The following is an 18,642-nucleotide window of genomic DNA, read 5'->3' on the forward strand; positions in this document are numbered from 1 at the left end:
GAAGGGGAGTACCTTGAATTGGTAATGCCTGTCCTCGATCATGAACCGTAGATATTTTCTGTGCGCTGGCAATATTGAAATATTAAAGTATGCATCTTTCATGTCCAATGTTGCCATGTAGACCCCCTGTTTCAGCAATGGGATCACCTCTTGTAGTGTTACCATGCAAAACATCTGGGGTTTTATAAACTTGTTCGCTGGGCGCAGGTCTAGAACAGGGAGCATGGTGAGATCCTTTTTGGGTACAAGGAAGTACACTGAATAGATACCCTTGTTTACCTGAAGAATAGGGACGGCTTCTATGGCGTCCTTTCCCAGCAGCGCTTCCACCTCTTGATTCAGGATCTACAGATGGTCCAGTGAATTGTGGAGATTGTGCGAATTCCACGCAGTACCCGTGGGCGACCGTCTTTATGACCCACTGGTCTGAAGTTATCCCCTCCCATGAGGAAAGATGTTAATCGCCCCCCGACCGGGGTGACATGGGAGGGGACCTGGATTTGGTGGTCATTTCTGACTAGAGGCTGTGGCTCCTCTGGGATTGGGGCCTCTACCTCTGCCGCGTTTCTGACCCCTTGAAGGGTAGTATGCAGGGATGCCTGAAGTTTGTCCTGTGTTGAAGTTCCCTGTGCCGTAGTTGTTTTGACCAGCACAGGCTTGCCCTCGAAAGGACCGCCGAGAGTTATTACCCGTCTGGGGGGGAAGGTTTCTGTGTGATCTGCTGCAGAGACTTCAGAGTCTCATGCTCCTTCTTGGCTGTTTCCAAGGTCTCATCCACCGATTTCCTGAAGAGGTTTGATTCCTCATTGGGCTTACTGATGAGGGAGGCTTGGGTTTCCGGTTTAAAACCGGAGGTACGCAGCCAGGCGTGTCTTAAGTAGGGTCCCTTGGGCCAGAGACCTGCCTGCTGTTTCCGCTGTGTCCAGGGTGTTTTTGATCACATGGTGGTTAACTTGTCTTCCCTCCATTACAATGGAGAGAAGCTTTGATTTGGCGGGTTCAGGAACCTCTTGGAGGCCTTCCTGGAGCAAGTTCCATTGAGCGTGAGCATAGCTTGCCAATAGTGTGGTATTATTAGCAATCTGCGTAGTGTATGCGGCTGCCGAAGTGACATGTATGCCTAGAGCATACAGTCGCCTGGATTCCTTGTCTGGCGGTGATTCCCTCGTGGCAAGGAGTACCCCTGCCCTTTTCCGAGTGGTAGTCACTACCAATGAATCTGGGAAGGCGTGCCCTCTAATGTATAGAGGGTCGGAAGGGGAAGGGTGAAATAATTTTTCCACTCTTGGGTTCACTGCCCGAGTTTGAGCTGGTGATACCAATGGAAGGCCACCCTTCTCTTAACATAATTAATGAGGGGATAGCCTGGCTACATGGAGCCTTCTCCTTAAGGATATCCTCTACAAAATCCTGCTCAGGCAGAGCCTCTTGAGTGGAAATTTTAAAGTATTCAGCTGCTTTTTCTCAACATGGAGTTGAATGTCATTTGGTCATCTACAGGTGAGGCCTGGCGAGCCGGAGTGGATGGAGGAGAATCCAGGCACAAAACATCAGTGTCCTGCTCTTGCTGTGTCCATGGGTCCCGACCTTCCTGCTGGGTTTCTTCCCAGTTGTCTGTAGTATCCTGTTGTTCTTCCTCATAACTTTGTAGAAATTAAGCTTCTTCCTTTTCATTATAAATGTCACTATATATGTCCACGTGGACAATGTCTTCCTGCTGAACGTAGGCAGAAGACTGATCTTGAATTTGAGAACGAAATTGGAGGTTAGGGTCTACCCGAGACCTTTTTGGGGGAGGATGATCTGAAAAACAATCTTCTCCAGCCGATCCATACACCCTTCGAACTTCTCTGTAGTCCATTTAGTGGACCCAAGCGGGCCTACGGGTGGAAGAACGTCGTTCTCCGCCCTACGGCGTCGGAAAGAGGCTCTTGACTATCTTCGTAAGAATCGGGATCCCAATTCGCATCTGAAACTTTTTCCGCGGATTGTCCCATAACTTTAGGCCGAACCGGGGTAAGACCCACCGTACGGTTGGTTTTCCGGGTAGAGGCCTAGCCGTAGTATTCGGGACCTTTGCAGCGGATTTCTGCGCTTCGACGTGTGAAGTTTTTGGAGTAGCGCCCTTACTTGATTTTGATTGCCCAGTCGCAAGACGCTGCTGCAGATGCGGGGAAGGCTTTGGAACTGAACGATCTGAGGAAACCGGCGAAGACCAGAGTCGGGCCTTAAAGGGTCGGGGACCGGCGTGGCGGACCTAGAAGTGTCCGCCTCGAGGTCTTTAACATCTGCAACGGATGTTTGGTCATCCAAGGTACCCCCGTCACTCTCAGCGGGTGTGGCGGTGGGGGACTCCCCCAGTGACATACCGTACGCGGCCCACCGCTTTACACGGCGCTCCTTACGGGTCTTAGGCCGAAGGAGTTTGCAGGCCGCACACAGCTTTTCGCCATGCTCTAGGGGAGTGACAGGCGTTACACGTCCTTCCAAGGATATCTGACCCTACACTTAGGGCAGAATCTTAAAGGAGTCCTTTCCATAGCTAAAGGGAAGGATGACCAGACCAAAAGGGAAAGAGGGGAAAGGAGGAAAGACATACCGAGACTATGGCCACCCTGACCCCACTCTCCCTACTGTATAGGTCAGCCAGAGGGCCCGACCACGTGGAAAATCCAGCCGCCGGATTTTAGGCGCCGAAATCCACAGCCGTAGACGAATCCCCAGTTGTTTTCGTCGAAGATGTTCTTGTGACGAAGGTGACTTAACGGGGAATAACCGACAAGTCGGTTAAGATAAATAAGGTCTCTTGTAAGAGCTCTGCTATAGGGCGACCAGTTATCTGGACGGAAATAAACAATCTGAGGGATCTCAGCGCGCGAGGGATTTTGGTACACTACACGTCACGATAGGGATAGTGTTACAGACACGCCTATGCAAACGTCCCCCTTCGGTCCCCGAAAGACAAGATGCAATACTCTGCAGTTACCACTGGATGTCAGACCATATGCACAGCATGTGATTCTAAGTAGATTAACAAGCATCAGAACTTTCTTTATCATCTGAACTACTTCTAAAAACCTTTACAAAGACTTCTCCATCTGTACCAGAACTGTGCTGTCCTATCCAAGAACCCAAGACTATTGACTTTGGCCTGGCCTATTGAATCGAACTGACCCTCCTTGTACATTGAACCTTTGGATTATCTAAAAGAAGTGTTTTCTACCCCTTTTGTACAAACCTAAGCCTTTTTAATCCTATTTAAAGTACTGAAGTGCCATTTGACTCCTTTTTCCAGGGGAGCACAAACTGTTTTTATAATTTAAGATTTTTGTACTGTAGTATATTGGTGTTTAAAATTGAGTCGATTTCTACTAGGGAATGCTTTTTAAACGACAGTGCAAATAAATGTTTAAGTATTTTTTACCAAGAAACCTTGAGTGTAAGTGTCTACTTGAACCACTGTGATTGCGATACATCTGTGTAACTTCTTCTACTGCTCACATTCCCTCTTGGGATAAGCCTGGCTGCTCAGCTCGCTACGAAAGGTGTGTGATAAAGACTTATACCAAAGGTTGGTTTTTGCTTACACCTGTAGTCCTAATTGTGTGTGGTGTTCCCAGAGCGTACTGCATGCAATTCTGCCTAACAGGTGTCAGGAGGGAGGAGATGAGTACCAGGTGGAAGTGGTGGCTCCGAAGCGAGGGACGGTGTATTCTCCCCCCTTTCGGTGAGGAGTAAACCCACATTCCAGAATCTTTGATGGCATATTGTTGTGAAATATCTGATGGTTATGGTGATTGTATTTTAAATGCAACTGTTCAACAATGTGACTTAATCAGATGAATCTTCATTGGACTCAAGTCCCAGAATGCCTCAGGTACTTTGAAGAGGAGCGAGAATTCCATGTGGATGAAATGCGACAGCGTAATGTGCAGCCTAGCTGGCACGGACCTAATCAGCTACACAGGACATTTAAACCCAGATGACCTGCAGCAAGGGTAAAGAAGGAGGAGAGAGGAGAAAGGCTGCAGAGTACGCAGAGCAGTCCTATAGAGAAGATATGTGTGGAGAAGGAGCGGTCTGCCAGCAGCAGATTGGTGGCTTTTGAGGCCAAAGAGAAGGATCTCCGGTGAAGCTGATGTGAACGGTGTGCAGCAGAGCCCAGGGTGACGTTGTCATGCAGAGCTGCACAGGTTCTGGCAGTGAAAGACACTGAAGCTGACGCGGGAACCAAAGGAGACTCTGCCGAGAAGGGAAAGCTGGCCCGCGCAAGCTCCTCGCAGCAGCCAGTGTGAACCGGCGAGTCAGCCTAGAAGCGGAGAAGGCCCCAGGACATGCCAACACATCAAAGTGTGTTTGGAAGACATTTTTGAATACTGACCAGATAGAACTGAAAATAGAAGGCAAACATGGTACAATTCTCCTAATACAAGATGTCAGTTGGGGAAACCTGGAACCAGCATTGTCATAAGCCAAATAACACAGAGAAACAAAGAGGCAAGAGTTGTACACTTTTCCTGACAGGAGATGGCAGTTTGGAGAAACCTGAACAAGCATTGTCAAAACCCAAGAGACTGAAAAAGGTTAACAGACCAAGCTTGACCAAACCCTCATATATGGGATGTCAGTATGGGGGAAATGTATTTATTTATTTGGTCATTTGTATAGCACCCATACACAGAAAACAGTGTTTCAAAGTGCTTCAAGGCTGGGGAGGGAACAAGGGGTAAATGCAATAACACTTTAATGGGCTTCAAGTCATTCGGAATGGGCAAGTGCTATAAGCGTTAAAGGAATGGTTCGGGCAGAAAATATTATTGTCCCTATGGTTCGGCCATGTGGTTTTAACCATAATTCGATCGATCGTACAAACATTTCCTATGCACCTTGCCTGAGTTTTCGTCTCTTGAACAAGCAAAATCAGGCAGCAGGGCGCGGCCATTTTGTGATAATCTTATCACTTTCCGCATCGCCCTGGATGACCTGCATTTGCGGCACTAAATCATATCCCCCGCCCCTGATCCAGACATCACTAGACGCGTACCGCCCATTTCACAACGCCAAAGCACGTCTCGTGTCAACATTCTCTGCGCCTCAGCTACTGACGTGTCGCCATGGAAACGGCAGGAAGCCTCTTTCCCCGACAAGTATAAACAGAGCGTTTCACAACACACATCAGATTTTCTTTTCCATTCCTCTTGCTGTATTTCTTTGAGTATTCTGTGACTCGTTTCTGGGCTCCGGTCAGCTACCTTCGTTGCTTGTAGCCCGTGTGAACAGATACCAGTACCATCGTTATAATTTATTTTAGTTTCTTTACCACACAATGGAAACAATAATGCCCTACCTATACGAGCCCGAGTATTCCGAGGAGGAATTACTGGAAAGAGCAAGCTCTGTAGACGATGGGGATTTGGACAACAGTTGGGCGGATGTTTCAACAGATGAACAGCCTGGGCCTAGTCGCATGGACAGTGTTTCCACCTGGTGTACCTGCAATCGGTGCGCGCTAATGCCAACTGAGGTGGAGAACTGCTGCTGCCGAGAAAACTCTGGATGCTTGTCCTACATATCGCAAGGCGATCCACAGCCGCAGTGCGTTACCGAGCTGCCAGACTTCACGGCAGTCTGTCTCACACGGTCCGTGTTGAGGATTTTGATGGTGCTTATGCACAAACTTCGTGCAACAGTTCGCCCTGGTAATCCAACGAGTAAGTGTAGTCTGGTTGTGATGTCAGTTAGGCCACTACTATTTCACGGTTGTCCTCTATATTTTTGTAACTTCAAGATATCATTGTCGTATCCATTTAGTCTTGCAATTCTCTAGTAATAGTCGCATAAAAGTTGTTCAATATTGTGCAGTGTCTAGTTAGCATTTGTCCTGGCAAAAATGCCATTGTATACAAGAATTGTCATTGACAACTAAGGTTTAATACACTTATCTTGGTAATTTAAAAACAGATTGTATCTTTTTCTTTCATATGTGGTACCGGCTGGTGGCCTATCGTTCGTAGACATGGTGGCTTCATGGGAGGATTGGACACCGCGTTTGACGAGTAATACCCGCCTGTGCCGTTGACGCCATTAGACAAACTTTCCCTAGCGACAGTGGTCACTACAGGGGATTTTCCCTCGGTGAGCTGCAACCAGACCTTTACAATGTGTAGTATTTTTGTGCCATCAAAATAACAAACCAAATAAAACACAACATATTTTTTATCTATGGTTGTTTCAGTTTTTAAGTGAATCAAGAGTGTCTCAATTCAGCAGTGTTCCGGTGCCTTGTCTGCACACCCCCGGCCAATCCATCCCCCCTCCACTATCAAAGGCAGTTCGCGCCAGTGGATGTGCGCTGCCATGGGGGGCTGTTAGGGGCGCGAAGGGCCAAGGTGCCAAACAACATGTACACTTCAAAAGCCATCCTACGCCCAGGGACCATTGTTCACATGGCCTCCTCAGACCCCGTGTCTCCAAGCAGGCCTCCCCTGCAGCAGGCCGCACCCCTGCAATGTACATAATGCCACGACATATACACGTCATTCATTCACAAACACACCCCTTTTTGTTATTCTTTACAAACCACTGGATATTTACTATGAGAATATCCTTGAGCATTGCAAGTCAACTTGTGAACGTGCTACTCTGTGACAGCTTCGAGTGAACTCGTCAGTGTGCTACCTGTGAACATCTCCCTGTTCTCCTGCCACTAATTACTCTGCTTGCTGAATCCAACTGTTTGTTGGTCAAGGTAAGGACATGCATCCTAATCATATCGCCTTCATTTGTAAATTTATATCTATTCCGAAGTATCTAACTCTGTAGTGCTATGTTAATTTGTATCATTGCTATTGACTTGAGTTTCTTTTGTTATGTTATCGGTATATCAATTTTTATCATTGTCAATTGGAATCGTATTGCATCCTTCGCGGACCGTGCCTATAGTATAAGCATGTTTCATTTTCTTGCATGATAGAACATTCAAGGGACGAGTAACATGTTCTGATTTTCAACACATCAATGAATCGTTTGTGAAATGTATCCTATTATACAGCCGCACACGCTGCACTGGTTTTGCTGTGGTGCCCAAAAGAAAGCGTGCATCGAACAATGTATGGTCCAATTCATTCTTTCTCACATGCTTATGCAAAAAAAATTCCAATAATGTTTACCTTTATTTTGTAGAATTTACAACAATGCCTGCATGTTCTAATATTGGTTGCCCTTCGAAGACCCATGACAAATCCGAAGGCATTACAATGCATGTATTCCCTAAAACTGTTGATCGAATAAGAGAATGGGTCAGACGTTGCGGATATCCACTGGAAGACCGTGAAAGTAGAGTCAACCAAGTCTTGAAGGACAAGAGGGGTCATCGATACCGCATCTGCAGCCTGCACTTCTCACCGGATATGTACGACACATCCTTGTACACAAAGAGGAATCAACCGAGAGCAACTCGGAAATTGCTCCCAAACGCTAATCCGACTTTATTCGTGAAAATGCCACCACAGGCGAGTCACGCTGCAGGATTTAGCTTTACGCCTGTATTTTCGGTGTAAATGCCACTTATAGTACTTTCCATATTTATGTGATTGATTGGCTGCTGAAATAATCACTTTTTTGCTAAACATCAGTCCTTGTTTTGTAGAACCCACATAGAAAAATGATTTATGGGGACGGATAACTATGCTATATTATGCGTTTTAATCAGTGTAATTTTCTAGTATTCAGTATCCTTACATGCCATTTTGTAATGTTTGAATTTCTAAATCGAATAATACTTTCTCTTTACCTATCCATTGAATATGAAGGAACAAGTTTCAACATCCACGTGTTGCCTGGAGTCATCAACCACTTTGAGCGCGTATCAGGTAATCTTACCTAGCTATTCTGTTCCAGACTGGTTTTATGTACGGAATTCTAGATAATGTGATCATATTTTTGCAATGTATCATTGCATTGCACAATGTTTCTTTACCACTTTACTGTTGATAAGTACCTTTGTCGTCTTTCCAATCTTTTCGATTTCACTAATGAAAGTACTGTGTTTCAGGGAGATGCTGAAGCGTCCACTACAATCCGAACAGCCCTCGTAGGGTATCGGGTAATATCGCCACCAAAAATATCGCCGTACATATGGTTGTCGGGAACGGCCATAGGCGATATTTTTGGTGGGGATAATTGATGGGGTAAATGGATGGAGGGGGTTGCGGGGGTGTCCCCCTGCTCCCTTTTAAAATATATTGGGGTTGCGGGGGTGTCCCCCGCAGGTTCCATGGGGTAATATCGCCGCAAAAATATGGCGAAATTTTTGTACGCCAACATTTTTGCAGCGATATTATCACATGGAACCCCTCGTAGTAGATCCGGTGTCAGGGGTATTGGTCATCATAGCTCAATAGGACGAGATAATCTTTTCATATTTTCGCAACATATCATTGCATTGCACAATGTTTCTTAACCACTTTACTGTTGATTTGTACCTTTGTGGTCTATGTCCCGTTTCCAATCTTTTCGACCTTACTAATGCAAGTACTGTGTTTCAGGGAGATGCTGCAACGTCCGATACAATTACATTATCCACTGTGGTTGTTCCGGAAACAGACCATACAGTTGCTCCAGAGCCAGAGGTATGCGCATTGACAGTACCATCGAATAAAAGAAAGTCGGTCTAATTAGATGTGTAATGCCAATGACTAATTTTAAATGGATACTATTTTTTGTAGGGATGTATACAAGATCCGTATATTGAACCGGAGGAACGTGTATCAGAGTTGGTCTGCCAGTTTGCTGGTGTTAGAGTAAAGAAGGTTTCAAAGAAAAGAAATAAAAATAAGGTTAGTTATAAACACTTTCTATTGTTGGCAAATGTTTTATGCCAAGGCCTTATATGCTTTTTTTATGTCAATTGTACAACACTGTATGTTGGATTTAAACTGAGCATCCCTTTTCCCATCTGTCCTGTAGTTGCCCAATCGAGTACGGACTATGCAGACACAGACAGCGACACAAATGACAGATGCTGCTTGCCAAACTGTTTTCACCATGGAGGAACTATTCATTGAGGCACGTTGTGTTCACACTCGAGATGCCTATGTCCAATGGCCAGAAAATTAATTTAATAAGACCGGCGATTCCAGCAAAGTGTTCTTGGACCATTGCTAAAATGCGCCCGCTCCGCCAGAGGAAGACGCAATTGAATTTATAGAAGAACAAGTTACTTTCTTACCTGGTAACGTTCTTTCGATGGGATGGTCCAACGACGTATTCCATATCTATGACAGGTAATGTCCGCAGCACAGCTGCAGACATTACCTGTCATAGATATGGAATACGTCGGAGGACCCAATCCCCTCGAAGATAGTTTTACATTACTCGATGACCACTTGACACAATCGACACCCGCCAAAAAAATGCCCCCCAAAAAGAGTCCACATTCATGTTTTCTCCTATCCATCGTCAAGTAACAGATGTTGAAATGACAGAAACTGAAGCATCAACACTATTGACCGACAAAACAGACAAAGCTATCGACTATAGTATGTCTGGTTTGGTTGATATGTCCACAACGGTTCAGTCCGAAACAACAGTGTTGGCAGATGACAGTATAATAAAAGAGGCCAAATTCATAGTATTCGATAGCAGCTTGATGGAGATTATAAAGATGCTGAACTGTGTGCATTCAGTGGGAGAGGAAGTATGTGGAAAGCCATTGGTGAGCATGACTCGTCTAACAAAAGGCAGTAACCTGAAAATACATGCCACCTGTGAAAAATCACAAAGCATTTTCATGGTCCGCTCAACCGATTCTGGGGAAAGTGCCAGCTAGCAATCTACTGTGTGCAGCAGCTTTACTTTTCAGCGGCTCCAGTTTCATGGAGTTATCCAGTTTCTTTCAGTTTGTGGGACTCCATTTCATTTCTAAAACGCAATACTAAAAATACCAACGTGATTATCTATTCCCTGCCATTAGTGATGCTTGGAGAACTGAACAATTGGCTATTCAAAGTACATTCCCCCACAAACGCTTCAGGCTAGCCGGCGATGGACAGTGTGACAGCCCTGGATTTTCTGCTAAGTACTGCACCTACCATCTTCAGGACATGGATGGTAATAAAATTGTGAGTTCGGTGGTCGTGCAGGTGTCCCAATGTAAATCCTCGGTGGCCATGGAGAAACTTGGTTTTATAAAGATCACTGGTAGATATACAATCGAGGGGAATGCAAATTGACCTCATAGCCACGGACAGACACGTTTCAATAGCCAAGACAATGAGAGAGCAGTATCCAAATATTAATCAGTTTTGGATGTATGGCATGTTGCCAAATCAATTAATAAAAAAATCTCTGCTGCAGGGGAAAAAAAAAGGTTTTGAAAGTATTTTGCAATGGTCCCAGTCTTTCAGCAACCATCTTTGGTGGAGCTACAAAACATGTGATGGGTCTGTGGAAATTCTACTGGGAAAAATGGTGCTCACTGATGCACCACTGTTCACCACTGGACAGAAAACCAACATTTCCACCGGTGAACATGGCCCTTTGTCCCCAGAGCAGGCACAGAAGAAGAAGTGGTTGATACCATCTTCACCTACACACAAAGCCCTTGAGAAGATTGTGTTTGATAAAACTATCAAGAGATCTGAAGGGACTCACAGAATTCTGTCACACAGGAGATTTGGAGGTGTTCCACAATATGTGCCTAAAGTACAGGCCAAAGAGATTGCATTTTAGCATCCAGGGGATGAAATGTAGGACTTTACTAGCGGTATTAGCGCATAACGAGAATGTGGGCCAGGAACAATCTAGGACTGCAGAAAATTTAGGGATGCTTCGCTACAATATGGCCTTCATAAAAAGAAGCAAAAAATGGGTGGTCAAGCCAGTATATGATCAAATGGAATTCGATTTTGTGAAAGATCTCATTGTTAATGTCGTCAAGATGCATACTCGTGGAAACGCGCACAAATTTGTTTAGAGCACACATACATTGCCACAAAACATTGCCAGCGTACCATGTCCACCCAAAGCAGAGCTTGTTAAATCGTTCAAATCCTGGTTGAAATGATTACAGTCTGTTTTTATTTTTGCAAAAAAATGTTTCTATAATCTGTATAAATAAAGTATGCATTTTTTCTTTTGAAATCTATCCTCAGTCCTTTATCTTGAAAATATATTACAATTATTACGATTGCTTTCACATTTCACAGTTTAGTTGAGATACTGTGGGACCTTCATTTTTCGTGTTAATGAACAATGGGTAACAGTGTGTAAGAATATTTGGGTTTTGGCAGTTGACTTGCAATAAAGTTCCGCAAAAAGCTGAATAACTGCTGGACCTACAAAAGGGATTAGACATAGGCCACAAAACATTCTAGGCACGCGAGAAGTACCGACTGTGAAAACATGCCATGGGGTAGGATGCCATGAAATAAGCAGTGTTGGCCCTATTGGCAAATTTGACCTACAGCTGAGCAGCGCCACAAACAACGAGCGGCCCCCTATTTCCAGAGCCCGTTTTTCAAAATCCATGTTATCATGGATGCGTTGACACAGGATGTTGCACAGTAAGAATGTACGTTCATTTTGAGTGAAGGTCACCAGCTTTGAATTTCGGCTTGGGAGCTGTGAGGCCCCACGCGTCCCTCGCACAGTATAAGGTTCTATTGTTTTTTGACCTTGAGAGGCAGGGACCATTCCAAAAGGGATTGAATTGAAGGGGGTGTAATAACTTATGATCTGATTAGGTTGCTCATTCCGTAACTGCACCCAGTTACATGTAAGTTCAGTTTATGAGAAAACGTTGACACGAACGGAGGATTCTGCATCACGGTCTGAATTACGCCAAGAGAATGGAAATTGCGAATATAATGTAAGTTTCTCTTTAGACGATTTCATACCAGATCTAATCGAAATAAGAATAGCTGAACATTACTGATCGGTGACATTGTACTTGTTCGTTCTGTTTGGCATATTGCAATGAAGTGCTAGTACTTCTATCTACCGGGCAACAGGGGCAGGCCAGCATCGAGACGCATGTAGACCACCACTCGTTTCTATCTGGCCCAGTGCTAATAAATCATTACATTGTTTTTGCACCTTGAATTATTGCCCCAGTTTACGCATTACGTTTAGAGCTCAACATTCTGATTCGCACTATCCGCGGAAGCAAATAGAGTACTTTGATATGCCACGTTGTATTCTCTCGGTTCACATTGTGTCACCTCTGCGCTAATAAAGGAAATGAATAATTGTAAAGATTGGCTAATGAGGCACTTCGATTTTTATCTTTTGCAAACAGTTAAATTGTGCCGTTCTGCGATTGTCATCTATTCCAGACTCCAACCGATGGCTTCTTCAACCGCCAGCTGCAGCTACATGTCAATCGCTGGATCTACTTGACCGTATTTTGGGACATACAAGGTCCAATCTGTCCGTACGCGGTACCGGCAATTAGGAGCAACACAATAACCTTTACAGTGGTCTAGTGCCAAGTTGAAGCACCAGCCTTGCAACTCACTGTGCGACCGAAGTGCTTCTATTACCCAAAACGAACACCCTGTGTACCCACCAAAAGGAACAGGGTGTGACTCACGATAAACATTTGTCGATTTATTAAACGACAGACAAGGTCCAATCTGTCCGTACGCGGTACCGGCAAAGGAAAAAAGTTCTATTTTAATTGATTCGGTCACACCTCAATTGTTATCCAAACATTTAATGTGAAATAAATGTACTTTACCAATTGTACAGTCTTTTTGTTTCCACTTAAAGTACAGTTTCATATTCCTAATTGTGACGCGCCGCGAGATGTGTGTTGTTTTCTGGGTTCCGCGTCTAGTCGCGTAGGTGACTGGGCGCGTTTGGCCACGCTGCCCAGCAACATCTCAGAGAGAGGCGGAGAATATAAATGATTTGGTGATGTCAGGCTCAGGGGTGGGGGATATGATTTAGTGCCGCAAACGCAGGTCACCCAGGGCGATGCGGCAAGTGATAAGATTATCACAAGATGGCCCCGCTCTGCTGCCTGATTTTGCTTGTGTTCATGAGACGAAAACTCGGGTAAGGTGCATATGAAATGTTTGTACCATCGATCGAATTAAGATTAAAAGCACATGGCCGAACCATAGGGACAACAATATTTCTGACCGAAATATTCCTTTAAAAATGGCACGACACAGAACAGGGGACTGTTGTACAAAAACATAGAACAAAACTATCTTACTCAGCCTGACAGCATTTCAGAGAGTGCAAGAGCTGTGACACAGATGAACAAGAGGAGGGGGGAGAGAGAGAGGGAAGAGACAGACAAAACTATCATACTCGGCCTGACTGCATTTCAGAGAGTGCAAGAGCTGTGACATAGATGAAGGAGAGGAGGGGAGGGGGAAAGAGAGAGGGAAGAGACAGACAAGATGAGATTGAGAAGTTCAGGCAGGCAAGTGGTAGGCAAGGGATGCAAGATGTTAAAAAAACACAATTTAGAAATTGCCAAAAAGCACTAGAAAGCAGCACAATATGAAGGATACATAGTTGGGTAGGCACACCTAATTTCGAAATTGCAAAGAAATTGTTGGCACAAGTAACAACCGAAGTCAAAATAATGGTGGTATTTATTTAAGTGCAATTGTGTGATACCTAAAGAGAATGTGAATGTTGCAGAGACGCCTGATAAGAGTATCATGTAGTGAATCTTTTTGGAAAGAGATACCTGGCAGGAGAGTACAGCAGGATATCAAGAGTTATCAGTTGAGATGTTTCCTGGCAGGAGTGTGTACCGTGAAACTCACTTTGAACTAGTGTGTTCAAGATAGCCTTGGTCATATTAAGTTGTTGTTTCAATTAAACATTTTGTCAATCAGAGACTTTGAAAAGACTTTCCTTTTGCCATACTTGAATCACTATTGGAGAAAAGACATTAGTTTAGCCATCCTGAAGAAGGAAAGACCTTTTGCCATATTCCAACCAGTGTTGTGGAAGGAACATTTGTTTTGGCATCCTGCAGAGACTATTAGGTAAAAAGATATTTGTATTGCATTAAGAGGCGGTTGTTGACAAAGCATTGTGAAAAGTTTTCCTGAAACAATACAGGGGAAGGGAATCAACTCCTGGGCACAAGGATTATTTTCGTTGACATTATATGTTTGAGTTGTTGCACATTTCTGTTGAAATATTTACTTGCACCTTTTGCTTGTGTATGTTAGTGTGAGGGTCAGATTTAGTTTGGGCACTAGGTGAGTCTGCTTTAGTTTCATAGGAAGTGAAATTTACGTTAGGATAGGGAAAGTTAGGCCTTTATCCAAATCCCTTTGTTAATAAAATGGCTAACGTTGAGATTTCCACTTTCGTATCCCATCTCATTTCTGACCCCTCACAGTCTGTAATAGACATCTTGGAATTACAATCCTTTTGAAAGCGGACACTTTGGGAGCAGACATTCTGGTGAAATCAGGTCAAATTTGGTGAACAATTTCTAAAACGACTCTCTAACGAGAGTTGTTCCAGTGAGGAAAAAAATGAACTTTCAGGTACGGGTGGCGGGGTGGGGGGTGGCGTAGTGACGTAGTATATGTGCGACGACAGACGGCACGTCCGGAGTCGACCACTGCTGCATCGAGTCAAGAGGGATCCACGGGCGAGTCGAGGGGAGGTTAACTACGCCCCCTGTCGAAGTTTTCCAAGTAGATGACATTGGACGGATATCTATCGGATAGGGAATCTGCGGGAGAAAAACAATCCATTGAAAAGGGCTTACCATATATATGGCAATTCCGGACAGGAAGGCAGAAAAAATACAAAACGGCCAAAGGACAGGCAAAAATCTCATTGTACAGCCATTTTAGAGTGTAGGGTACTCTAAAAGACATTAAGCAGTAAAATTTAAAATTACACACCGGAATTAAATGAAACCCAACAGAAAAAATCTGCTGCCACCAGCCAGTCTTGGACGCATCATGCAAGCAATCAAAGTTATGAAAAACAAAGTTATAGTGACACAAAGTATCCCTACCGCACCTCACTGTAAGATGAATAGTGCAGTATAACACAAAAAGAGAATTTCACACTGGAGAACAGAGTTCTCCCGCATGGACTGCCATAGGTCCTGATTAATGTCCCAAAAATGATTAGCTTAGCAAGGCAAGTGACGTAAAGTAAAAAGTCTACACTTGCAGGACAGGCACAAAACAGAAGCGAAATGTTGTGGGGTTCCATACAGGTCTATGGAGGAAAAGCAGCAAAAAGAAAATCTTTCCCGACATCTGTACATTTATAACTTTGTATAAATGTACAAAATCAACAGTGAAATGTGCGTTACAGCTTAACCTAATCACTTAAACAGTGTGTCTCAGTGATCAATCACGCAAATACTGCCAGGACCTACAGACACTATCAAGTGTGTGTTATTCATATTCAACAAGCCCTTAAATGTGGTCTGAAGTTGCTGCTTCCGTCCTTGAATTAACTCGGAATATATTTATTTTTAGAATTTAAGCACAGAATTCTATACACACTATTTTTGAAGGGATGCAAAACAAAGTCATAAGATGTGCTGGACAAATGACACCGGCCTATGGAAAATAAAATAGTCAACAGTTTCTACAGCTGCCCAAGAAGAAAACAGTAGTAAGCAGTGTGTCCCATTAAATGAGCATGCAAGATTTTTGAAGTTACTCTAGTTGCAGGAAATAACTGCTTACATTTCAAATGGATGAAGGTCCCTTTGTTTAAAACATGTGCAGTACACGAGGAGTGACTTAACAGATGCAACTAAGCCGTAATACACAAGATGCCCACTTAAAAGAACACGGTCAGACTCAAAACGGCGCATAGTTGGAAGTTACTGTGATAGAGCTTGCTCAAAGAGATACCAGAGTGGGATTTTTTTTTTTAGGAAGGGCAGTGGGTGGGAATGACAAAAGGAAGGGCTCCAGATACATTGTTTAAATGGGAGTAATTTACTACGAATAAAAACAAATGTAAGGGATTAAACATACATTTTTAAGTAAAAACAAATTTAAGGGAGTAAACGTACATTTGAACTGCCAAACAGCGCTCTTCTTGTAATACATGCTGATTTGCAGCTAGTACTTCAAGCACATACAAATATGCATTTTTACATTCAACTTCCTTTTCAGATCAGGCAAAAACACAAGAAGAATGTGTCCCCGTGGCACTGCTCTGCATACACAACTGATTGGAATTTATCTATGGAGCTGTGTGGGTGGAAGTAGGGGCAGGATCTGTTCCATCCTATTTTTGGGTAAAACATTTATTTTTGTACTTACTAGTTATTTGTTGGTAGTGTTGACTTTTAGTAATTATAGTCGGGACTAGAGTGCCACCTAATAGCGAAAACTAAAAAAGAACCAAGGTATGCATCCTGTGCGGCTCAATTTATTCCAGTTGCAACCCTTCTTGTAACAGTGGCAACCAGGATGCTGTGATGGAGCCAGCCCGAAGCAGGACCAGTCCACTTCAGAAACCGCTCTCGAACATTTAACTTCCTAAGAGATAAGGAAGCAGCTTTAGCCTACTCCAGAAGTTTAAATAGTGACGACAGAGGGCTAATGAGAGGTCTGAAAGGTGGAATGAAACCTTTTAATTGTAGTGCCCATAAGTCGCAAAACATTTTGAAGGCCTGCTCTGCCAAAATAAATATCAGTGATGTGAAAAGTCATGCCCTGCTGCAAAAATGCAACCTTTCAAACTCACATTAAAAAGTGTAATTGACAAACATACCTTTTGCCAAGCAATATTTAACGCTTCGTTTTTCTTTTGGTCAAGCTCTTCAATGGTGGAAAGAATTTTGGATTTATCATTCTCAACAATTCTTTTCCTCTTCATCAAATCATTGTACTGGTAAAAAGGGAAATAAACCGCTTTATTATATTGCACTTTGTCTTAATCACTAACAAATAACAGTCATACCAGAAAGAAAGAAATGGTTGGGGGAATATGTGGCGCGCATAAATCAAAACACAGAAGAGGAATACTGGGAGAGATTGATGACAGGGGAAAAGCTCGGAAAAACACTGGACTTGTTAAAGTTCGTCGAACATCTGCTTGTGAGGATGAACCAAGTTGTTGCCCACGGACCACAGGGAGGACTATTGGCAGGATTATCCATAAACGACAATCATATTGGCTGTGAGGTAGCAACGAATCCAGATCCCCCATCAGATCAGAATGAAAGGGGGGAACCAGGTGGAGCATATGGACAAAGATGTTTAGGAGATTCATCATCACTATCATAAAAGTGATTGTATTTTATGTTAAAGGTTATAAAGTATAACCGACAAAACATTTCAAATAAAAATAACAGTCATTAAACAGGACATGTGGAATTAAAGCTTTTCAGATAACTTGTTTTAAGTAGACTAAAATTACGTGCAAGTTACTCACTGTATAAAACCTAGAGCACTTCAACCAAAACACATTACTTTACATATGGTAGATAATCATCATACGGAAACGATTGAAGCATCTGCTATAGCACTTCAAAAGGAGGACTAAGAAAAATCTCAAAAAGTACCGATTCATCTAATCAAATAAAAAAATACAAGCCTACTGTACCACTCTCTACAGAATCTAAACGCATTACTCATCCATTCATAACCCTTCCTGTAAATACTGAGCACTTCCAGAAAAGCTAAACACGTTACGTTTCGTCTAAAATTATTGGTTACCATGATATTTAAACATCGTTCCTTACGTCCCTCGTCAGAGACATTGTAGCAGAGGGCCCAAACATGGCCAGTGGAACCTCTCCATCATCTTAGAGGGATGATGCAGAGGAAACCTAGTAAGCTAGATGTTTTTTTTAACACTTTTTTAAATCGATATTTGAAAAAGATACAGTTTATACATACATAATAGGCAATGAAATCAGAGCACATCTAAAGCACAATGTCAACAGGCCTACCAGCAGGAAAACATTTTTTTATAAAATAAAAGGGAGTGGGCAGGGCTAAACGTACACTTCATTAAAAGCATTTCAAATGGTTGTGCACTTAACAAGTTATTACTTACATTGGAAGGAGACACTCTCCCTGCTGGAGAGGAGTGACAGGCTGTGAAGCCAGTCATCTACAGTAGGCGTAACATCACTCTTCCAATGCAACGCAATAGGTGTCTTAGCCACCACAAGACCTCTGTAGACCCAGGAGAGTTTAAAAACTGGCAAATTAATGTCAGCTGGAAATAAACACAAGGTCTATACACTGGAGGACATTGCCCCAGAATGACTGGACTTTATGACAAGACTAGAATATGTTTAAAGTGGTACCCACAACATTTTTACAATTCCAACATAACCCATCTGGACTCAATTTACAGGACAACAGCTTTCATGGGGATCAGGAGATGTAATGATAGATCCTTTGCTGCGTGAAGCGCAAATCCAAGTCAATCTTAAATCTGCAGGGACCAGCACATTTACAAGATCATTTAATATCAGAGTTTGCAATCTAGGCACCAGTCCTAGCGATCCCTGCCACACAAAGAAGCCAAGCTGAATTCACAAGGAGTAAGAAGCAATTAGAGCAAAGAGGCAGAGTGACACAAAGTTTTCGCCAAGTTTAAAATAATGGGCAAACCAGCGTTAGGGAAGGTTAAATAACGTTGAGACTCGATCGCAATTTTTAT

General features: G+C 43.3%; 1 protein-coding gene across 1 annotated transcript in view; it reads right to left on the minus strand.

The window, feature by feature from the left end:
* The window catches only part of SMC2 (structural maintenance of chromosomes 2), a 938,385-nt gene that overhangs the window by 138,919 nt on the left and 780,824 nt on the right, over positions 1-18,642 (minus strand). The window contains exon 22 of the mRNA XM_069630781.1: positions 16,738-16,854. Coding sequence (XP_069486882.1) covers positions 16,738-16,854 — 117 coding nt within the window. The remainder of the gene's footprint in view (positions 1-16,737; positions 16,855-18,642) is intronic.

This window comes from Ambystoma mexicanum, chromosome 6q (genome assembly GCF_040938575.1).
Source record: "Ambystoma mexicanum isolate Mex_15411 chromosome 6q, UKY_AmexF1_1, whole genome shotgun sequence".
Lineage (NCBI taxonomy): Eukaryota > Metazoa > Chordata > Amphibia > Caudata > Ambystomatidae > Ambystoma > Ambystoma mexicanum.